General features: G+C 36.6%; 1 protein-coding gene across 1 annotated transcript in view; it reads left to right on the forward strand.

The window, feature by feature from the left end:
• Positions 1-23,946, forward strand: part of LOC113234916 (ral GTPase-activating protein subunit beta) — a 46,062-nt gene extending 22,116 nt beyond the window's left edge. The window contains exons 13-30 of the mRNA XM_026470437.1: positions 770-935; positions 1,732-1,941; positions 3,304-3,509; positions 4,487-4,588; positions 4,965-5,099; positions 5,516-5,527; positions 5,858-6,079; positions 7,814-7,920; positions 8,161-8,326; positions 9,161-9,335; positions 14,297-14,528; positions 15,191-15,396; positions 15,713-15,863; positions 16,186-16,316; positions 16,815-16,993; positions 20,150-20,236; positions 20,852-21,077; positions 22,634-23,946. Coding sequence (XP_026326222.1) covers positions 770-935; positions 1,732-1,941; positions 3,304-3,509; positions 4,487-4,588; positions 4,965-5,099; positions 5,516-5,527; positions 5,858-6,079; positions 7,814-7,920; positions 8,161-8,326; positions 9,161-9,335; positions 14,297-14,528; positions 15,191-15,396; positions 15,713-15,863; positions 16,186-16,316; positions 16,815-16,993; positions 20,150-20,236; positions 20,852-21,077; positions 22,634-22,748 — 2,828 coding nt within the window. The 3' untranslated portion in view covers positions 22,749-23,946. The remainder of the gene's footprint in view (positions 1-769; positions 936-1,731; positions 1,942-3,303; positions 3,510-4,486; positions 4,589-4,964; positions 5,100-5,515; positions 5,528-5,857; positions 6,080-7,813; positions 7,921-8,160; positions 8,327-9,160; positions 9,336-14,296; positions 14,529-15,190; positions 15,397-15,712; positions 15,864-16,185; positions 16,317-16,814; positions 16,994-20,149; positions 20,237-20,851; positions 21,078-22,633) is intronic.
• The last annotated feature ends 820 nt before the right edge of the window (positions 23,947-24,766 follow it).

Below are 24,766 nucleotides of genomic sequence, written 5' to 3' on the forward strand. Positions count from 1 at the left end.
TTAGGGTCGTATTTCCAGTGCTTGAAATCATACTCAAGTCTGCTCAAATCCTGACTTGAGCATTGAGTAGAGTTCTGGAATACGACCCTTAAAGTCCATTCTTCGGAATAATCATGGTGATAACGCTTACTTCAATTGTGATATATATAGTACAGTCAAAAGCTAATCTCAGTACAGAGTACTAAAAACCGACCTCAAAAGGTCGTGAAATTACATCTATTTGCCAAGTTGTATTGGTATAGATTACCGGGAAATGCGCGAAACCGGATTCATCCCCTAATTTGCCACACTGAGTGGTGGAATATTTTCTTCAAATTTAAATGGGACCACTACTGAGGCACTCTCTTCCCAACAAATAAAGAATCATCAAAATTGGTTCACAGATACCGGAGTTATCGCGTAACATGCGTACAAAAAAAAACATACAGTCGAATTGAGAACCTCCTTTATTGAAGTCAATTAAAAAGAAAACTTAAGTCTATATAGCGCGCAAAACCGACGAACCGTGTACCGGCTCAATAATCCCGTGATTATTTTAACCAATGACGAGCTCAGTGCCTATACATACTAGAAAGTAGCACATTCTGATTACAGTTATGTAATTAGAAAAATTAATCCTCTTTCGGTTTGGACCACTCACAATTCTTAGTAGCTAAGATAATAAATTTGTTATCTACTAAAAAAAGTCCTAGCGATAGAAACAAGTTATGTTTTTGTTCTTAATTTACTAACCTTTACTTTACAATTTTCTATTGTTTAATTTGATCAGGTCGGGCGGAAGCACTAGGCACACTCTGCAGAGTATTGTGCTCAAAGCAATGTCGGGAGGAAGTACTAGCTCCATACTTAGCTCGATGCTACGCGGCCATACATCGCGGGCTACGAGACCCGGCCACTGCCGGCGCTGTCGTATTAAATGCTGCTGACATTTTCAGGTAATTCTAAACGTAAATCATCCCTGATGGAAAGCTTTCTTACAACTGTAGCTCTTGGGGCACTTACATACTTCTCATAAAATGTTTATTGAGCTCCCGCTTAAAAACTGTTGTACAGTGCCATTTTCAAAGTCCAAGCTTTGGAAATGATTGAATTTTACTAAAGTTGACAATTGCATTTTAACTTGTTCATTCAAAGTTATTATTTGATATTTATGAATTTCCGCTCGTCCATTCGCATTCAAAAATTAAAAGCAGGTAACTCGTACAGAGACATTCTATATTTGATGTATCGGATGTTCTTCATAAAAACATGCACTTATGGATATTTTTTGAATAATATCAAGTCACGGGACGAACAAGTCGTGCGCCTGATGGCAAGCTACACGCCTGTCCATAACAGTTGCAGTGCCACTCAGAGCCTTAACTCGCAAAGATGGGTACTGCCATTGCGCCAGTCACCCTGAGACATAAGTTGACAAGTCCCATGTGCCTGTAATTTGACCAGCACCGGAACCGGAACACAGTAATGCTGACATTACTGCTTGACGGCAAAAAAAAGGCAACGTGGCAGTACCTTGCTGGACGAACTCTTGTACAAGGAGCTCTACTGCTACTCATCCTAACATATCTTGACATCGTTACTTTGACAACCTTTCGACTTTCTTGGTTTTCATTGTGTTGACATCTCTGAGGTCCCGGGGTCGGTTAAATAATTGTTTTCAATAACTTCATTGTGTCTGTGTCTTTTTAAGAATGAAACGCTTATAGTAGTTTTCTTGTTTCCTTCTTCCAGGCTAGATCTAGACGGCGTATTAGTTCTAGTACCAGATTTCATAACGGCCCTGGATCGTATTCTATCAGAAAGGGAGCCAAAACTAGAATGCGGGTCCATAGACAAACGAGAACTTCGTAAAGCCGCCATTAGCGCTCTATTATCCTTGGTCGCGTTCCCTCATCATTATAAAGAATTGCCTGTTCCTGAATTCCCTGGATGTAATGAATAGTAAGTTTATTGATCATATATTATATCATCTGAAATATTATAAATGCGAACACTTTGCTGTTCAATTATGTCATAAGGAATTAAATAAACGACGATGATCAGATAGTTCAAAAGACGTTTACAATGCTTCAAAGAATTGTTCCTACTGGGCTAAATACTGTGACCATTGCAAGGTCTGACCTTGCCTGCATCCCCAAAAACAATGTGCCAGACGGCCGAGGCGTGCCTGATCGGTCAGGGCGAGCAAGCGAAGAAGACAACCCTTCCGGCTTAATTCGCGCGCTGTGGTGGGCGGGAAGTGCCCGCGGCGCTTTAATTAGGCCGGTACGGTGTGGGAGATACCGATACAATAGTAGGAATCGTGCTGGATTCTAAAAAGAATAAATTTTAATTTTAAGACATTCGACGAACATTTTAAGACAATCAAGATTTAAGGATTCGGTCAAGCAATATTCGATCAGTGAATTATTCTTAAGTTTCAAAGTAAGTGTATACAGTCCACTTACAATCGAATTCAAGAAAAACAGAAGTTTTATTGAAGGACCCAACAAAAAGTAATTTTTAGGAAATTGACAATATAGATATTTAAAAAATCCGAGTTACGTGGCACTAAGTGTATATGTATAAATAATCATACCATGCATATCGACCCCTCCTATATATATATATAAACTTGGCTATTTCCACATATATATATATGTATGTGGAAATAGCCAAGTTTACAGGGGAGCGTTTTAAAGTTTTGAATTCACTGAAATGAGCATAACACGTGACTTTAGCATTTCTCAGTTTTAAAAGCTCGTTACTCACATAGAGTATTATAAAATCCTAGATATCAGTTAGATGAACAACCACAATTTATTTTATAATTTTATACTGACGCGGATATGTGTCAACAAACGGGTAAACTAAAATGAGACTGGGCGAGTCGGGTGACAATAAAAATTTTACTAGTTAATGACTTGAATGAAATTTTAAATTAAAGTACAAGTAACGCTACAGTTATACTCAATGTCATCTGTTGTCACGCATATTTGTCAAAGTTCGGAAAGTAATTTTAGCTCATGATCAATGTTTAAATAATATTATAAGGAAAAAAACTTATTATTTATATTTCACATTAAATAGGAATTATTTAATGTCCAAGGCCATTAACATCATATAAACTGCTTCAAGCTATTGATCAGCGCAATCTATAGGAATTTTGACCTTTTTCAGAGTTACGGATCTGTAGTATGGAGATTAGCAGTTCTCATGAGATATTGTTTGTCCATGGTTGTTTTGCGAAAATATTACTTTTAGAATTCCGTCACTTTATTATTAAGAATACGACATAGGAGCTAACACAGTTTTATCTTTTAGTGCGGGCATGACCCTCGGTGACTTTGCAAGAGGTAAAATATCCCTTATATGCGTGTCAGCAGTACAAGTGGAATGTTCCGATGCGTTGGCCGTGCCGCTACTGAGTGCCTTATACTTGTGTGTGAGACATAACGCTCACGTGAATCATGGGAAAGCTATGAGCGCTCCACCTGGATCTACTATGTCACATAGTACAGATTATAAAGGTACTTTTTTAAATTTGTTAACAAAAAAAAAGACTGACACTGTTGATTATCCGTAAAGATAAAGTGGAAGAAGCTGGCAAACTACGGTAAAGTGCAGGCTTATGAGAGCTTAAATACATAAGTTTACAAAACTGTACAGAAGTTTAACGTCGATTTATTTATTAAAACCTAATAATAAACAACATTAAAATACTATCTCTGAGAATCATAAGGGTAACACATAGTTATAACTACTAAATGTGTAACATGCTATGCTGTGCTGTAGGTACGTATTGTAATTTTGCTTGACAACAAATATACCATAATTATCACAGCGACACATTTTGTTATGCAATCTCACGCATAACTTTTATTTGCATTTTACCGTTCATCACGCAATTTTCACATTTTACACTAATTTTGTTAACACTACATTTTTTAATAATAATAATACACTTACTGTTATACTTTTTTGTGTATAAGTAAAAACACATTAATGTAAACAGGTAATATTTCTGTAAGACTAAATAATATCTAAATTCCCTCCCTAAGCCTAACGCCACAAAGCTGTGATCTCTGGTTAGAAGAAATTCGTAGGTGCCAAAATCACAAAATTTAATAAAGTCCTTAACTTTCATTTCCATTGTATATAATTTGATTTTCATGAAAACTATCAAGTTCTGAAATGTAAGGGACTATCTTAGCTATGCAATACATGCACACACAATAAGAAAATATGACCTTTACGATCTCCTTGTATAAGATTCTTAGCATCTACGAAACTGGTGGAATATTGTAAACCCGACGTTTATGATGAATACTTGTATTTTTTCAAAGCGATAATAGTGAGTAGACATTTCTATACAAACATGCTCACTTACCTCATGCATGATTGTGGTTGCCTTATTTTGTTTTGTAAATATTCCAATGGGTGGAAGTGCTGAATCCTACCCCAATATAGATATAGGCTCGGAGTGTTATTTAGTCTTATGTTATAGCACGATCGGATAGCGGCAGCGCCACGGGCAGCGTGGACCAATCGTCGCTAGAGGATTTTGCCGCCGACGTTAGGGAGCTAGACCCTTCATCGCCTATTTTCGGTAACACCCTTTTTGTTGCTTTTCGAAAGATGTGCTTGATTGCAAAACTATCATGGAGCCGCCATATATACTGTGGTAACTTAAAGGTAATACACTCCAAGGCGGATGACATCGTACTAAATGTTCTCACCCATTTGACCAAAATATAAATTAAACAAAATATTGATATATACGTAATCAATACCATATTGTAACATATTTTGCATAACAAGCTGCATCTTATTTATTTTTATTACTTTTGCTTTCATTTTATTCAAGCCGCAGCTTGGCAAATGCTATCACATTTTTACTGTTTATTTTTAATATATTGTAGTGTTGGTATTCGCGTCGACCTAGGCATAATATGTCGTTTCTATTAAAAATATGGGTTTTTTAGGTGCAGCGTTAGTAGTACGAGCCACGTATCTCGTGTGCCACCGGCTTATATCATCGTGGAAAGGCGATCTCCAAGTATCACTGGCGGCCTTAGAACTACTTTCTGGACTTGCCAAACTACATTCCGCTAAACCCGGTAACTATTACTGTCATCGTAATTCAAATAAGTAAATTTCTTTCATTAAGGTCCAAAAACACATTCTGGGTGAAACGGAACGACTGAAAAAGCCGGAAACCATGAAGAGTCTTATATTTGTCATCTGAAAATACTGAAAAGTCCTGTAGTTTCCAAGTTGTTCAATGACAAAGATTTGGTGATGTCAACCCTAGTTAACCGCATTTTTTTCTTTTAATAGATCATTGACCTGAGTCGATGATCAGCAAATAATACAGAGTTTCTTTAGTGCGGGACTATTAGTGTCTTCGTTGTTATTATTATTAATTTATTAACGAGAAATTAATACCCAAAATTCCGTTTTTGACGATACAATACTTACATTTACCAAAAAGTAGATTTGTAATTACATCATTACTTTTTTACATGCGGACTAGAGTTCGTTATCGGTAAGTTATATGTGTTATATATACAGTGCAAATTGAAATTTCTTTTATGTTAAATGTCACAACGTTTTTCAGTTAACTGGAATAACAAATAAATTCCGAAACCAGAACATAAGTTAATGCTCACGAAGTTGTTATTGTAAAAAATAATGTGGTTTTTATGATTTAAGGTGATTTTTACTCAAAAGAACACAAAACCACTTAGCGAGAAATACAAAGTATCATAAAACTTATATAATCTCTCATTCAAATCTGTAGTTTATGAACTGCAACGGAACATCCACAAAAATAAAAAGATTTGGGCAATACAGCATTAACATTTTCGTATTACAGAGGCGATAGAACGTAAACGCGCGGTCCGTTGGATATGTGATTACATCACGGTGCAATGCAGTCGACCACCGCAAGCGCACTCCCGCGACCTCCACTCCTGTGTAGTGGCCGCATACTCCTGCTTGGCGTCGTGGCTTTGCCCGGCGTTACTGGCCGACCCAGATTGTTTGGCCACCCTTATGGAAGTCGTTGAATTGGGGATATCTGGCAGTAAGAGTCTAGGTGTGTACTAAAGAATAGTGTTAATCAAACTAACATCGCTCACCTGGAAATTCCTAGGACCGACAACGTATTTGCTATATGAAATAATAATAATAATAAAACCGATTATTTATCTCAACACATTATTAAGTAAAAATAAATATAAGCTCTATATAGTGTTTAGTAAAAATAGTGGTGTGAGATAAAAAGGTCTAAAGCTCACACAGCACAGTGGCGGAGTGTTTCACAACGCCGCTGATATTCTGCTACAACCAGCCATGTTCATAAAAAGAAGAAGAACTACCACACATTATCATTCTAATTCTAAGGTTTCAAACCGATCATTAAATACTTACCACACACATGAATCGTTATGTAGTTTTTACCACTTCCTATCTCATGGACAGTCTGCTTGCCGGTTTGTATTCCTTAAAATTACCTATCTTAAATTAAAGAAATTCAGATAATGCACAGTTTAAAAAACTAGAGGAATTGATACAAAGATACTGTACGTGCTATTTAACAAGATAAAACTAACTTTTAAGGTAACAAACAATATTTGCTAGAGTAATTTGTATCAATAATAATAATATTGAGCGAATAGAGTATATTACACAAAAAAATATGTGAATGTAATGATCAGGGATCGGAGTAGGTTGAGTTTTTTTACCTAAACTTCGAGGAACATGGAAAATGGAAAATGGAAACTGCCTTACGACAATATTTTTTAGGTCCCAGGACGTTTTCAGGATTGGGGAAATCACTTAAGAACATTCAAACATTGACGTAATGGGGGACAGGCAGGTACACTATATTTATCTTAACTTTGCAACGCACATTGGGTCGGATCTGCAATATTGCGGACATTGGATTTTTTTTTCACTATACCTCTCTTAAAAAATGCCAATCGAGAGATCCTATTATCCTGATTAAATATTGTCATATCACATTTCGCCGTAAATAAAATAGTTTAGTAGAAAAGAAAATATGTATTTTTTGTATCGGACCATACCTTTAATGCCCCATCGTTACAAAGTCGTAGTCGATCCTGTCTTGGAATCACTACCGACGTATTGTATTAGACCTATCCTCTATAGATTTGCACACTAAACGCGCGCCCAAAACATTTTCTAACGTACATTGAACACGTACAACAATGGGGCACTAAATTTGTGGTCCCATACAAAAAATACACATTTTATTTTTTCCTACTAAACTATTCTATTTATGGCACAATGTGACATCACAATATTTAATTAGGATAATAGGATCCCTCTCGATTGGCATTTTTTAGAGAGGTATCGTAAAAATCCAATGTCCGCAATATTACAGATCCGACACACGACGTTTTATTGCAACACCAATTTTTCCGAATATTTAGGAAAATTTTGTCAAATAATTCTAACTTAATACATGTAATTAGAATGATTATAGCTTTAGGATCCCGAAGGAATGTCCATAAATCAACAGTATGTACGTTTGAAATACACATCTTAACGTCAATTTTTAATGTTCTTAAGTGATTTCCCTAATCCCGAAAAGGTTCTGGGACCTTAAAAATATTGTCGTAAGGCAAGCTCCATTTTCTGTTTATGTTCCTCGAAATTTAGGTAAAAAAACTCTACCTATTCCGATCCCTGGTAATGATAGTAAAACATACTATTTCATAAAATAAATATTGAGACTAAAGGAATGTAAAAATTCCCTTGCTCGCATCATGCGCTCTATTTTTCAAGTGTTCATAAACTTTTACAGGCAAACCCGGAGAACCGCAAAAAATGAAGGATGAAAAAGAATTAAAACCTGTTTCCATGCGAGTTCGCGATGCAGCTGAATCTCTGCTCATGCTCATATTGGAACAAGTAAATGAAACGACTGCCTTAATTAATCAAATGAGATATGGCTTAACAAATGTCAATATTTTAAATATAGAATAAAGTAATTGAGAATTGTCACGCGTATTTCTCATGGCAATTTAACAATGAATCCGAGTGCGTTCATTTATCAAACAACGTAAAACTGAACTTCGATTATGTCAGAAGCGCCGTCAAGGTTAACGAAAATTATTTAATTCTGACTTAACCTTGTTATCTCTTGATCAGGTTGGTAACAGTTCCAACGGCTCGGCGTGGTGTCGGCTTGACGAACGATGGCTGTCAGCATTGGGCCACGGCAGACTGAGACACTTCATTGCCGATGGAAATATCCTGCTATCTCTCCTTGAGGAGCCACTGGCCAATAGTCAGGAGCCACAACCCACGCTTATCGGTTTGTTTTTAACTATTTGTTATGTAAAAATCGCACATAATAATGTGGCTTAATGTACCAAATGTACTAAGTTTTATAGAGTAATCTAAATTTATTTAAAAAAAATATTCTCCGTAGTATCATAAATACTAAAAATATACACCCAGCAGAATGGAAGCAACTGTGAATGAAACATAAACTCTACTACGATCGCTGACTCAACTGCCTTTTTTAACCAACTTCAAAAAAAGGAGAAGTTCTCCATTAGACTATTGTTTTTATAAAAAAAAATTGTTTCCACCATATCAAAGATTTATTACATCAAATATATCTGTAAACGTCGTGCTATAACTCGACACCTCCTACGTAGTGTATCGTAAATCACAATAATAGATGTTTACGTTTATTTCATAAACCACTTTATGTAAGTGCCCTGACCATTAAAAAATAAAGCACGAAAAATAATGATTATACATCAAAATTTATTGCAGTGCATCGATAATCTCGTATGTTCTCTGCGAGAAGAGGCCTGTATCTAGCATTGTTATTGTGGTACTTTACCTTTGCCATTAGCTTATAGTCACATTCGCCGCTAGCGACCGCGTAAAATATGTATAGGTATGTAAAATGATACTACTTGTGACCCCTAGAGAGCGATGTACAATTGGCCATTTAAAATTGTAACGTACTTTACGCGGTCACTAGAGACAACTGTCACAGTAATCTCATGGTAGAGGTATCGAAAATACGTGTATAGTATTTTGTGTGATTGACCAATATGTGATTCGTTCGCTATTATATATTCGCTAAGCCATTAACTCTGAAGTGTGTGATAGTTGATGTGATTCGTGACAGTGATAATCCGCTGCGGGTGGGGCCGATACGCGTGGTCGCTGAGCAGCCGCGGCGCAGCGCGCTGCGCGACTCGCGGCAACGGCGCAGCCTGCGCAAGGCCCATCGATATGCTCGAACCACCTCCCAAAGTCACGCCGCAGTGTTTGCCGCTGCCTAATCCGCCACCTTGCGCTGTGTAAGTAAACTCAACTCAATCTTTATTTCACAAGTGACTTACTAAAGCTCCAAAAAGTAAGTTAAAAATGAACTTATTCGTAATGTAAATATTATTGCGTTATTTACTCAGCTACTGAACATTTTATTACAAATAAGAAAACGGAAACAATCGAATTAAATATTGAAAGTTCCTAAAAATCTTATTAACGTAATACTACCAACTCAATTTATGTTTCACCGAAGTCATTTGTTTCTTGTAAATTGTCTATTATAAATTTAAAAATGACCTTATACATTTCATAAAAGAGTTGTGCTAAGTATGTTTACTGGTACAAAAATTATATGGAAAATTTAACCAGGCTATCAGCTGGTTTTTTTGTAATGTTCTCAAAATCTAGAAATTCTGAACTAAAAACAATATTTTTTTATCTGCGTTTTCCATTTTTTATATTTATATTTAACGTAAAACGGAACGGATTTTTATGTAATTTTTTGTCTAATTGGCTAGTGGCCAATACCATATAAAATATATTGACAGATCAGATGTCAATGTCATTCAATGGCAAATTTCCTTAGAGGATGGAAAAAAATAAAAGAAATACAGTATGGCCTAAGGTGTTATTAGGATTTCTTTTAATTAAAACATCTAAGAAAGCTAAAGTACCACAATTCTCTTGTTCCATCTCTAATAATCGCAGTCTGCGAGCATGTCATGGATAAACCTACACATTCAATGAAGTTTGACAAACCCCAGGTCCTTGCAAAAGAAGTCCGTTATCTGCCCAGGATGCTGCGAGAGGCCATTGAAATTAAAAAACATCCTAATTTCAACAGGGAAGATGGTTTCTCCGTACCACCAGTTTGGGATCCAGTATTTCCTCTAATGAAAAATCCCAAACAGACATAAGACTGCAGTACTAATTAATATGTTTTAGTTTATTCTAATTTCTATTAATAATTAATAATAAATTAAACTTAATAAAAATTCATTCAATAAAATAATTTGTAAAACTTAATGTAGCGTAAATTGGAATGTTTTCTTTGTAAAATTAAAAATAAGGTATTTAATTAACAACTATTGTAACTATAGTGAAAAAATAGGGTGGTTTGCATTAATATTAGACATAACTGGTTGAAGACTGTACCACCTCAGTCAACCGTGACCATGGGACCTGTAAAGGGCCCGAAACGTCGGTTTGTTTGAAAAAACAAATATACGCGATTTAAATCCGGAAAAAGAGTTTCATTTCCTATGTGTAACAATCGCGAAAACCTAAGAACTCAATATTTAAATATGAGTACAAGAAGAAAAACGATACGATGCGAATGGAGAGAGGCGATACAAAAAGGTGGGATGACGGTGTAAGGAGGTCACACCGTCACAAACGTATAGTTTACCCGAATTTGCTGACGGTATGAGGTTAAAATAAGGGCCCATATATAGTTCACGTGTCAAGAGAGGAGTCCAACCCTCAACTCAGTTCCTAAGTAAGAATGGTACGAAAGATGTATCAAAGCTACATGGCGCAATCGGGTTGTAGTTACTTTTGTTAGTGCAATATCTACCAACAAATTCATTGAAAATTCTCTCCTGACCAAGAATTCTTACAAAGCAATCATCTCCGCATTTCACTGGATAAGAAATGATATTGGTAGAAACATTCCGATAGAGTGGACTATGGAAGAACTGGTCATCGATTGCCCTAATGGCTCCCAAGCCATTAAGGCCAGACGTCTACACAGGAAAGAATGCATAAATAACAGACCACATTGGATTCCCTCCCAAACCGTAATGGTCTTTTCCTTGGCAAAGAGCTCCCTGAAAGTGTCTTATGTTATCATACATCCTTTCTTCTAGAGATCCATACTCTACCAACCATACAATCCAACAACCGCTGTCGCTTTGGTCATGCGAAAGCCCAATGCCGTTTAAAGCCCAGGTGTTTCAGATGTAGTCAACCACATGCTGGAGATTCTTGTGGTAGTTCCCAACCAACATGCTTATATTGTTATGTCAACGGAAAGCATCCCATACTCAGAGGCTTCCCTTAGATTCTGGACCACCACAATAACCTTGTTATGACTCCGCAGTCCACACAACCTAATGGCTGTGCTATTAATTCAGAATTATCATACAATAGCTCCAGAAACGAAAATCTTATTGTTATTACTTATCAATATTATTTCTAAATTTAATGATTTCTTACTGACCAATGTCATTCAATCATTGAATAAATGAAACTCTCTAATCCATGTTAACAATGACCCCAATCCTACAATGGAACTGTAAATCCACACATCATAAATCAACTAAACTAAATAATACATGAACTAATTGAATTAATATATGACTATAAGCCCACCATCCTGGGTATTTCGGAAACATGGCTAAAGCCATCTTCCCCTTTAAGGATTCCTGATTTCTCATATCTCAGGGATGGTAACAACAATGGATATGATGGCTGTGCTCTAATTATTAAGCGACCTATTGTTTATTCTTTATTACACCTTTCTTCACACTCCCCTAATTTTAATGTCGTATCAGCTAGAACTTTAAAGATAACATTTGTTTCAGTATACATCCCCCATCCTGATCACTCATTTTCACTGAACTAGATGCCATCCTTGCTATTCTCCCATCTCCTCTTGTTGTGCATGGTGATTTTAATTGTCATTACACAATGTGGGGCTCCACTGTGGTTCAGCTTGTATGGAGAAAGTGTCAAAATGTTATTTTTCCAAAAGTATTGGACATATTTGTAAAAAAAAAATATTATTTATTTTTAGTAGGTGTAATAAAAAGCTGGGAAAAATATGATTTAACAATATATATTTAATCTTAAAAAATGTAACAAAATAATTACATTTTTTCCATGTACAATAATGGAAATGGGCATATGTTTAGCAGTGGATGCGAATAAACTGATATGATGATGAACATGAATAATAACTATATGAAAATATGTACACTTTTTACAAAAATATATTTACAAAGTTGTGTCTAAACGTGCGATTCGTTCGCCACAAAATATCATCTTAAAAATACATAAATTAAACTATCCAACGCTTAAAGTCTAACTTACTCTAGAAATCTAATAAGCTAATGACCAATTTGGATAAAACAGAGTTTTTTCCTTGGCAAGTTCCTAAGGCCCGTAATTAGTGGGTCTGAATTTAACATGAGACGATTTATAAGGTCGGTATTCGTAGCGACCCGTGACATTTTGCGGGTATTGTTCAACCTAAATGTCTTTATATTTTTGTTAGACTCGGCAGCTTCTTCTGAAAGTTCTCCAATCGATACCATTAAGTGGTTTATAACTGCAGACCCATGAATTAAAATTTTGTGTACAGATGCTGGCAGATTATACCAAGAATACTCCTTAACAAGCTGCCAAGCAGTCTCTAAAACAAAATATTTAAATCTCTCCGAGTTGATGTTTATCCCGAATTAAGGCAGTTGAGAATAGTGCCACACCTATCAATGAGTTCCTTCTTAAGACCAGTAATCTCAGCTGAGAAAGCAGAATTGTCGAAAAATTTTCGTGCAGTATTGCCATCGTTTGATGTACCACTTCCACTATTACGTGGTTTATCAACAATCAAAGCTAATTTTGTTTTGAATTCATTCTGAATGATCGTCATTCTTTTAGCTACTACTTGTTTCGCGTCACTAGATCGCACTTGCCATTTTTTACATCTAATCGGTATGATAAACGTACAAAGTATTCGAAGAATCTAATCCATGAAAGAGGAGACAGACCGAAATCTAATTTGGTGGTATCAATTTCTTTGTTAAGACAAAAATCGATTGAATTCATTTCCTTGGGCGTCGCTTTGCACAAATAGCACTTACTAGCAGATGGCATCAACCATTGTCAACTGGAATGATGCACTGCTATTTCTCCGTTCTCAGTGTCATACAGTGTGGGGACTAAGTTATCAATTTTCTCTTTAAAATAGCTTTCGTATAGGACGACAGTACTTAGTGGACGACGGGCGGGGCTTTTTCCATAATATGATCTCTTCGTTAGTTGTGGCCACTACGGAAATAAGTCGCAAAGCGTATATGAAGTTACAAATAAACTTCCATCTTCCAATTCGGGTTCCTCAGAAAAACATTGTTTATATTCACTGTGTCCTGTACTGCCGTGAAATCCCCACTTTCCTATTAAAGTAACGTCCCCCAAAGTGGCGTAATGAATATTATTTAGAACGTCTTTTTGTGAGTCAAGTATTCTTGTAGCCGTGTGATTTAATAAACTCTGCAACTCCACTTACTGTTTCATTTTCTGGGTGGCACCGCTTTTTTGCTTCTAGAAATTCTGCCAATCTTGCCAATCCTGCCAATCTTGATAAATATACCGTGTATGTTTCAACCCGGACACTGGCAGAATTGTCCTCAGTGGGACAGAAGCCAAATACACCCAAATATATATATATATATATATAATATATATATATTTATGTATAATATTCTTAGAAAACTGACACTGGCCCAAGCCTAGTGGCTGCCATAAAGGATATAATAATAACCAATTTTAATTACGTTTTTGAATATAGCGTTTAAGTGTTGCTGCTTTTTGGATTTTTTTTACTATCGCTGTGTTGCTGGTAATTGTTAAACATGTTTCGCGGTGTACGGATAAACCTTTTCAGGTTTTTGTTGTACCGCTATGTTTTAATTTATAAGTTTTCTTTTTGTAAAAATTTTAATAAATAAAAATAAAAAATAGATGGCCACCATACTTTTGTTTTAAATCGATTTAAAAAAATGTAGGTCACAATTTTCTATTTTATTACTTTAGTTTTAATTCAGTTTTAAAATTGAATTTAAAACAACACGTAAATATTTTAAAAACACAGCCGTAAAAAACTAAACCATGCTTCCCTAATTATTTTTTTTCGAAATGGCGCTTTGCATGACTGTCGCTCTGATATTGGTGCCACGCTAATAAATATATTATATCCTTTTTACAGAGATTCTGCGTTCCCAGGCCTGGAAGCAGTTTTACGACAACTAAACGATCCCGAAGCGCCAACTCTCTTCAAACTGTTAGAACAACAAGCTGCGATAGAGAAACGCGTGAGAGAAAGTGAAAACCATATTGTGCCTGAAGAATATATGCCTCCGGAACCCGTCACTGAGTTCCAGACTGCAAGATTGTTTTTGTCGCATTTCGGCTATTTGAATATCGGAGGAGACAAAAAGGTAGCCTACTGTCATTTGCTTTAAACCACGAGAGTTCGTGATTTGACCAATTAATCGCCGTCAAAAGGAATTTTTATCTTATTGCGGTGAAACTATTGGCCACTTTCGTATCACTAACACCACCTAGCGTTTCTGTAAAAACATTGCAATTTGTGGCAGTGTCCAGTAGATGTCAGCTTTATTGCCAGGTTAAGGCACTGTAAATGCTTTCGTTGGTCAACGACATTTCTTCCTAAACATTTCAATTGAAGTCCAACTCATTTATGATGAGGTTTTAGTGTTGCATGTCGCCACGGCTAAATTTTTTACCAAAATCCATAATCTATATAAATAAATAAATAAGTGTCCTCTCATTCCTTGTGTGGGATTTCAGACGCATCCGTACACGTACTTCGTCTGTCAATCTTAAAATGCCCCATTCGACCGTCTGTACAAGAGGAGGCCTTCAGTTTTATTTAGTTACTGCTTTAAGGTACCCTTATTTTCAGGCCGTTATGACAATGTACAATGAATGTAAATTAGCAATAAACATTGCTTAAACTCACCAACTACTCCTAGCCAACGTTCATTTGACACCTGAACTGACGTGCTAATTTTATGCTCCTGGGCATTATAAAAGACGTTAATGCTAATATTGCTAATGTTACTTGTGAATATGGCAGGGCGGCCCGCCACGCCTCGTGGCGCTGGACGACGCCCAGCCCGGGTTTGCGGCGGCGCTTCGGCGCGTGGACGCGTGCGGCAGCCGCACGGCCGTCACCGCGCACGTGTTCTGCGCACGCGCAGGACAGACCAGCGCGGCGGACATCGTCGCCAACGCGCACAGCTGCGACACTGTATCGCCCGGCTTTATACGCATGTTGAGAGGGTACGGATTTCTTTTTTCTTTTACTGTATGTCGCGACGTCCTACTATCTATCGCGCACGTGATTGCACATCGCCTATATGTTCTGGACTTTACTCCTTTTCTTTGCTGTGTACATGTGTGATCTTCCTGTCTATCTTTGTAATGTGTAAAATATCTTCACTTCATGATAATCATCACCTGATTGCAGCAGAATCCTAATATATACTGCCAATGTTAACAAATTTGCTACCATGAACCTCGAAAATACAACGGCAAATGATTTTATCTTTTTCACAAACGCAAAAAATTCAGGTTTTTTTTTCCATTTTGTTTACAGGCTAGGTGCGCCAGTCCGCGTTCGCAGTCACCCCGGATGGACGGGACACGTGGACACGAGCTACGATGCCCATCCGGATTGTGGCCATGCCATCGCCCCGCCACCAGTGAGCGGTGAAAAAGCACCCGCTTTATATGATGGGAGGGATCAGGTATAACATTGAGACTTATTTGTTTTGGTTCCAACATCGATATAATACAGATGTATATTCCAAATGGTAAAATAAAAAATATATGTAATCTTAAAGTACAAATTGCTCTTGAAAAATACAAAAAATCAATGAAGCTTGCGGATAATAATTAAATAAATTGTACACAAATCTTTTTATATTTAATTGAAGAAAAGATAAAAGATACAATTTTGTTTTTCACTTAAACATACTTTACTCTCTGAAGCCTGTATTATAATAATGTATAACAATGTCACATGAACAATGTACACGTGTGTGTGTTACAACATGTTATATTTTGCAGGTACTATATTGGTCAGATTCTACAAACGAGATAGCCTTCGTAGTACCTTCAGGGTTCGAAACATCAGAAACGGAGGATCGACAGAACGATAGCATCAAATCCGACGTGGACGGATCTTGTGTATCCACTAGGTAACTTAGTACAGATTAATAAATTAGCTACTAACAGTTCACATCTTAATCTGAAAATAAAAAATGCAAGAATATCGTGGTAATAAAAAAAATCATGATATCCAATAACATTGCAATTAATAAAGCGACATCTCCAGTCAGCCGCTGGTAACTGTAAAGATATCTGAAAAAAATTTTCGTAGATTTGTCACAGATAGAGAGAGGGAGAAAAAGTAGTTAAAAAAACTAAGATCTGCAACAGGCTCTTGGAGAAATTCGCAAGGTCTGCTGACTTGTTCTATAAGTCAGTTGGGAGAGCGATAGCCCCGATTTAAATGCAGCCGGATTGAATGAATTTGTCTTTGTGTTGGTCGAGCAAACATTCTTTGTATCAATAATAACAACTCTAAAGAATATCTCTTTCATATATAAGTATTAAAAACAAGACTTGTAACAGAAGAAAACAATAAAATTGGAATAAAAAATAACTTTAAAATTATTTCATTCTCTATCTACCAGGGGATCAGAAAAAGCAGCAGGCTCATGCTGGGACGTATCCAGCAATAGCTCTGGGACGACGTCTTACGAACGCAGCATCAGTGAGTCTGACAAAGGTGACCGCGGACGGTCCAGCCTCAATGAAAAAGTTCGCGCTTTATCGCTTGAACTCGACAAGCATTCTACTGCAGGACTTACAGGTCTGTGCTGAATTCTACAAGAAACCGGATATTACTATAAAGTTTAAATTTGAAGTTCTTTAAAAAAATTGAACACTGAGAGTACAGTGCATGGTACTTGGCTCCATCTGTTAGGAGAATTGGAGTATTGCATTAAGCGCATGACAATATTATTTTCACCTCACTAGCTCGGAAAGGCTTTCTTTCTAATGAGAAATTTGCGCTCAAAAACGTTATTTGCACGCTAGCGTGGAAAAGGTTTTTGAAATTCGAACTTGACGATGGACTGTGGTGCATTCAAGTTTTTCTTTCGATGGAAAAATAAATAAAGACACGTTCAACTACGCTATTTGTCACACATTACTTATTTGTGTAGTATAAATCCGTTAGTATACTTTATTCTTATTATTGTTGACATTAAATTGACGACTGTAACCATTGACTTACAAATAAACGGACGGGTCTAATACAAAAACCACGAAAAAAATGTCCCAAGTCAACCTATTTAAACGTAGTGACATGTAAAGGAATATGAAAAAGCTAAAACGTTGAATTTAAATTGTAATATCATTGCAGTACAGCCTAATTTTGCTTGCAACAATTGACAAACAAAAAAAAAGGCGCAAAAAACACCATATTCAGCTTCTACTGGAAACTTACCAAAATGCACCATATGTAGCTTCTAGTGAAAACTACTTGAACACAGGTATAATGGAGTAGCCTTTATTATTTATAAATAAATTTTATACGTAAATGTTGAATTTTATACAATGCCATTTATTACGAGCTAGGGTGACTGACTTTTTTTTCTTGACTTTCGAGAATTCTCGTACCCGATTTCTCGAGTTATTCGAGAATTATTTTTTTTTAATAAACCGTAAAAATCAGCTCAATCAACTATAAAACTAAATGTGAACTTTTAGAAAGTTGTTTTGGCCTGGGTGTTCTGAGTTATGCCCCCGGAATAAATTCCATCGTTTGTGGTTCCAGGTTCGATTCCCAGTAGAACCAATTTGGGAAATGAACTTTTGTAAATTGGTTCTGCTCTGGGATTCGGTTGCTTTGATACTCATGGGGAGTATACAGAGAGTTCCCTAGTTTCAGACCAGGTGATTGTCTTACAATAGAATACCAAGACCAGAACCATTTAGAAAAGTTAGTTTGTTAAATTGATCCTACCGGCATCGAACCCGGGAACTTCTCATCCAGTGCCCACAGTGCAAACCGTTAGGCTATCAAGGTTGTACTATTTGTATTATTATGCATTGTTTGTATGTGAAAGCTACAAATTGCTTAAACTTTAAAAAAAATCCTATTTAATTTGCACTGTCAGTCTGCTTCAATTACCTTCTTTGTTTCTTAAGTTAGTATATTTCGTCATTCATCCAACTTTTGATTTTTAATGCATTTTGGTGGTGTAAGGTGTTCTCTGTTAATACTTGTCACTTTCTTCTTAAGTTCAAGCTATGTTTCCTAGATAAATTCCTGTATTCTCTCCTTTCTATGCACAGTTCACTCATTGATGTAATCACATACCAAAGCTTTAATATTATGGTCTTTTATCATGCTCGTATCAGCTCTGGTTTCCTTCATTTTCTTAACCAGTTCGTGCATAGTACTGAAATTATACTGCGCTCAAAAACGTCACCACTTTTCTATATGCCGTAGTGTTTACATTGATTCAATATAATTATTACGGTTTATCACTGACGACGGTTGATTCCGTCAACAGGCATAGTCGTACTGCTCATAGTTCTTGCAAATGTTTCTTGTGCATGAAAAAGTACGCCTATGACGGTAGTAGGGTATTTGCCGTTGTGAGCTAATTACAAAATTAAAATGCGCGATATTATTATTAAGAGAAACGCTTTCCAAAATAAACACTTAGGTACTAATAAATAATAATAATTGTAATAACGCACAAACTCAACATTGCCCCGCCTTAGGGAAACCCTGTGTCGCGGGTGCCATAGACACACATATAGACAGGCAACCACAAATTACACCCAAACTCACGAGAGAAATAAATGTAGGCCATACACATAGTTCTCCCGAAAAACCTAAAAAAATACTTTCGGAATTATGGAAGTTCATGCAAACTTTATTTCGGGTAAATGTGTTTTCGGTCTTCTGATTCGTAACCCCGAGTCATAGAAAGAGTACAACAATATTTGAAAGTATTACTAACATGAATTAAAAAATATTTTAATAATAACATTAGCATCAAAGCGACTCTATGAAATTTTTGTTCTAAATATTTCAAACGCTTGTGTTTCAAACAATTGAAATTGACATGATGGGTCTCGTTCAGTCTTTTACGCAAGCAATGCGCCGGAAAGAGACAGTTAGCTATTTGATTATTTTGATTGCTTTTGTAATTTATATTTACGATTAATTTAAATATAAATTAAATACTATATATACTAGTGCATAAAATAACACTTTTAAATGATAACTATGATAACACACTGTAGTACTTACTGAAAATATGATGTACCATCCTGTTTTTTCACTTTAGTTGAGTAATTTTTACAAAGTTTTACCACACAATACGGCATCATTGACAAGCGCGCTGTCAGGCGAACAAACGAAGACGCGTGAAGAAAGAAGAAAGCGTGATTGACGCTCTGTATTCGATTTTAACGCCCTGTAAGTTCGGACACTTTTTAGCGCGGACCCGACGTCCATTTATTTGTAGTCAATGAGTGTAACTAATTTTGTGTATTAAATTATTTTAATTCGTCGAAGAACTAAACTGATTTGTTATAGTTCAACTGTCTTTCGTCTACCATTTTCCTCGCTTTAGTGACGTGGAAAGTTGTGTGTTTTGCTCGGCAGCAAAGTTGTTTTACGTCTCTTGCCTTGAAACGCTGGCTACGCTCAGGATTCAATACAAGCACTTAGTACTTTAGGGTATTATACCCTGTCATATTACACATTTAGTAAATAAATGTGTATAAGTGCTTATACTCGTATTTGGAGCACAAGAACTACTAAATAAAATATAAAATATATACCCTGTTATTTATTCTGAACCCAATTCTTCGGTTGACTAACTAACTTAAAAAAAATATGGCCTTCGTTCAATGAATTATGACGTACATTCGTAGTGCCATCTAGATGAAATGTGAACTTTGTTTCCTATAGAAGAATAATATTGCAAATATAATTTTTCAGGCAGTGGCAGGCGCAACAGAGATTTTACTACAAAAATCATGATCATCTGGCTTGAAGATTTTGAAGATCATCTTAATTTACCTGTCGGTAAGTTCCTCTATTATAAGTTTTGTAATAATGCGTAATAAGATAAGGTGGCCTGTTTGACATCTTTTTAAATTCATGTCCAATAAGATTTACGACAACATTTTCTATCATAGTAACACGTCTGTTATTGGTAAGTGACAGTTACTGGGTGTTTATTATTGGTGCGTGTCGATTACTAGTTAATTAATTAGAGGATTTTTGGTATTCTTTACTGGAGATTTAGAAAAATTGTAGGTTAGGTTTTTTTAGTAATAATTACAAGTTTTTTTATTAACATACTACAGCATGATTTTCCGTGAGGATTATATCTGTCAAGTAAACTGATCACTATTGATCATCATTAAACTTGAGAGTTATACTCTTGTCGGTGAAGCATCTCCCAGTCATCTCTCTTAAAAGCCAGCTCCTTGAGCTCTTTATACGACACGACACCGGCCTTTTCCTTTATTGATATAAGTTTAAATACAAAAAAAATTTAAAGACACACTTCCCTTAAAATGTCGATCATTGGTACCATCACTCTACGTATGTTCGTACATTATGTATAAGATGTTATTAAATGAATAAAAGGCATCGATTGTAAAACAGCTTTTCAAATTGAATTACATGTTTCAGATGACTTATTAGGCTACTGCGAAACCGGCTTACCTTGGCGACGTCACGAGGTGACCATCCTATGCGTAAGCGCACGCCGCAGCGGTCTGTTGCGCCTACACATAGCGCCATCTAGCGTCGCGGGAGTTTTGGCCGATGGAGCACAGATCTCTCCACTATTACTGCCCGCCTGTCTACGCCGCGCTGCTTTGGACATCGCAAGGCGCGGTCGACTCAACACCGACTTGTAAGTACACAGTATCAACGAAGAAGCGTATGATGTAGTCTAGCGTGTAGACTATCCTCCGTCTGATGTCATACAGGTACCCATCCATAGCACGCTACGCTTTACACTTCTAAGTATAATTTTATTCTCATTGCTAGTGGCATACAGTTGACACTATGCACGACAGTCTCATTCTCTGGAAAACACTGCTATCTCTAAGGCTTTTTAAACACGGCGACACAGACAGTGGTATCGCCACGCCTAAGGTTTAATCATAATGTAAATTACATATATAACATTCTTTCTATCACAACAGCCTTTAAATAGAGTATCTTTCTTCGCGTATACTTCTTCTAACACCATTCTACTTCATAGGACTACTATAATTGTCCTAATAGGTCCTTGACCTCGTGTCGATCCTCTGGATCTGAACTAGTGGGATCCTCTGATCCCTACGATGGGCCTCCACACGCACCCCTACCCCTACAGCTCTTCCTCTGCTACCGCTTCATGTCCACTTATAACTTTAGTACAAGTGGCGGGTCTCACTCTAATTCTGTTACCGATTCGTCATACTCTATCTTCAGGCTGTCTAGTCAACAAATAATGTAACTAAGTCAGTAATAAACATTGTGCAAACTTACCAACTGTAGTGCCGACCAACCAGTGCACTCCCAGCAGACGCCTGATATCTCACCTTCAGAATTTGAGATGCCTGGGCTCGCCGTGTTAGTTCCTTACTCTTAGGTATCATAACAGACTAAATTTATTCATGCTTGATATTACAAAACTATAGTCACGGTTGACTCAGTCAACCGTGACCATGGGACCTGTAAAGGGCCCGAAACGTCGGTTTGTTTGAAAAAACAAATATACGCGATTTAAATCCGGAAAAATAGTTTCATTTCCTATGTGTAACAATCGCGAAAACCTAAGAACTCGATATTACAAAACTAATACTAAATCGGGACATAATTCGCGACAAGTGGCTTATAGATACATATATATATATAGCGCGCTATATATATGTAGCGTGGGGGTGCAGAGGAGGCCGTAGTCTCGGGTGGCACGGCAATGTGGGCGGCGGCGAGCGCGGCCGAGCCCCATCTAGTCTAAATTATTATTATTATTTACTTAAAATTAGATAATAAAGGCCACCATTAAGACAAACGACATCCTGAACAACAAAAAGATAGCGACAGCAGGCGAACATAAAAACACAACCGAGCCTTAGGCGAACTACTTTTGTAGTCATGAATATCAATGTTAAGCCACTGGATACAGAGGCTGTGCACATTTGACCTCCATCTCACCTGATGGAAAGTGACGATGAGGTCGACATTGTAGCATGCACACCTAAATAATACCTATTCACTCTCGCCTTGAATAGACCCACGCGTGCTAGTCCCTGTAGACCAGGGTTTGGTTGACTTCCTCTCATACTAGTAATATGTAGGTATATATGTCACAAATTACAGAAAGTGGCAAAATTCCTTAACGACATCTGTGTCCATTAATAGGACGTATTCGGATTGATACATTCACAAAGTGACTTTAATAATTGTATTTGTCTTCAGGTACCAACCCCCGCACGTAAGGAGACGTCATCTTATCCAAGAACTAGCACAGCAATACAAAAGAGATTTGTCAGAACCGGAACTCTTGGAATCTTTATTTCGGACACCATCTTAAACAACAACATGTTGCCTAGATACATCTTCTACACTTTGTAATACATATTAGTGTCGTTAAATACAGTGTGTGAAGCACGCTCCTCGGCCTTAACATTGTCCACTTTATGACTCACATTTTAAATGGCGAGTCGCCCAACACTCGATTTGCCGAACAGATCTAAGTAAATTTGTTCCTATAAAATGTACGAGCTTACAGTGGGGGCGAACTCTGCATCTGTATTTCTTGCCTTCATAGTTAGCTATTACCTTCCAAGGATTGAAATAAAGCTTGTAATGGGGCAATATCGAAATGTTGAATATTTTGACCCCCAAATTACATAAACCAAGTTTAACCATATCGAAGCAAGATTTCTACGGCTGATTTTAAATCCGCCGCCTCTTTTTCAGTTACATATCAACAGATCCCAAGTGGACTACTGATGGAATTTGAATTCCCTAAACTTTTACTTGTACTTACTTGTAAACTCAGACCGAACCAAAACCGGATATACACAATCGTATGTACTGTCAACAGCACATCAAGCTATACACTTTTGTTCGAATATCGCCTCCAGGGCAACGGAACAAGATCCATCAATGTGTAATGTGTAACTTGATGTGCTGCCTTCTGTAAGTTTCGCATCGCCTGCAAACGAGTCACATAAGCGGGTACACATTCGCATTTATTATATTCAACGTCAATTTGTAACACAGGACGACGACCGCCTTGTGGCTAAGTCTTTTTTTTACTGACGCTAGAAAACCGTAAAGGACGCAAACCCGGTAGGGACGAGGTGAACAACGAATCGGTTTTGTTCACATTAGAGTTTTAAGTTTATTGTACTAGCTCAAAGCTTACTTATTAATCATAAGAAATGTTTATTTTGTTAGCAGAAGATATTAATAAGATTGACACAATAATATAAATTACATTAAAGTATTATTTGAAATGTTAAATTAAATTATATTTTTTAACAATAAGACTGTTGTAGATTAATAACGATTTAACTTTTATATATAATGTTGACATTGCGGTCACGGGCCTATTTTCATACAAGTTTTTTTCATGAATTCATTCTTTTGTTACTATCTTGGTCATCTGGCGAATGAATTAATAGGATTTATCAGACCACATATTTAATAAAAATTGTAACGTTTATAGGCTTCATCCAAAAAATTTTTGTGCAAATCAAGCTCGTGACATACCTTTACTCTACCATACTTGCCCCCGTAGCATGGCTACGCATAATAGTCGCGACGGGCGCGATAAAATTGAAATAAGCGCGCGCTATTGGCTATCTAAATTACATCTGATTGAGACAGCCAATAACGCGCGCTTATTTCGATCTTATTATTTTTCGTCGCGACTATCATGCGTAGCCATGCTACGGGGGCTGAAATATTTAAAGCAGTTCCGAATATTAATTTGCACAATATTTACTTAAAAGTTATTGTTGTTTGTCATAAATATTTAATACGTCAATGTTGCATATGAAATACCTTATTATTTTTTATTAAATGTATGCTTCATATAATATTTGTATTTATCTACCTAACTTCCCAGTAACTACACGGGGTGAGATAATAATAAAATTGTGAGTTAATACTGACAAAGACCTACAAATGCATATGTGTGTGGGTGTCCTTATTATTATATATATACCTTATTCCATGGTGACCATACTGTCGTAAAAACATACAAAACTTGATTCTATGTTTTTACGAGTAGAACCGACTAAATCACATATTTTTTTTGGTACAATCTAATCAAAGTGGTTCTCGAAAATGAGGAATCGAGCTCCCCGAGCGTGGACAATACAACTCCCTTATGATTGAATGCACTAAATATAAGTCGTGATGTAAAAGTCGGTTCCAGTCGTAAAGCATGCAAAACTCGAGCATGATCGTGCTGGAATAAGGCTCATTTTATATTGCGGCGGAACGGAATGGAAGCGAATTTTTGTAATGATATTGTATATAGCGTAATTAACTTTATGGTCAATTTATTTATTATTTATTTACGTTATTAATTGTGTA

This window comes from Hyposmocoma kahamanoa, unplaced genomic scaffold (genome assembly GCF_003589595.1).
Source record: "Hyposmocoma kahamanoa isolate Upper Pololo Valley unplaced genomic scaffold, ASM358959v1 86, whole genome shotgun sequence".
Taxonomy (NCBI): Eukaryota; Metazoa; Arthropoda; class Insecta; order Lepidoptera; family Cosmopterigidae; genus Hyposmocoma; species Hyposmocoma kahamanoa.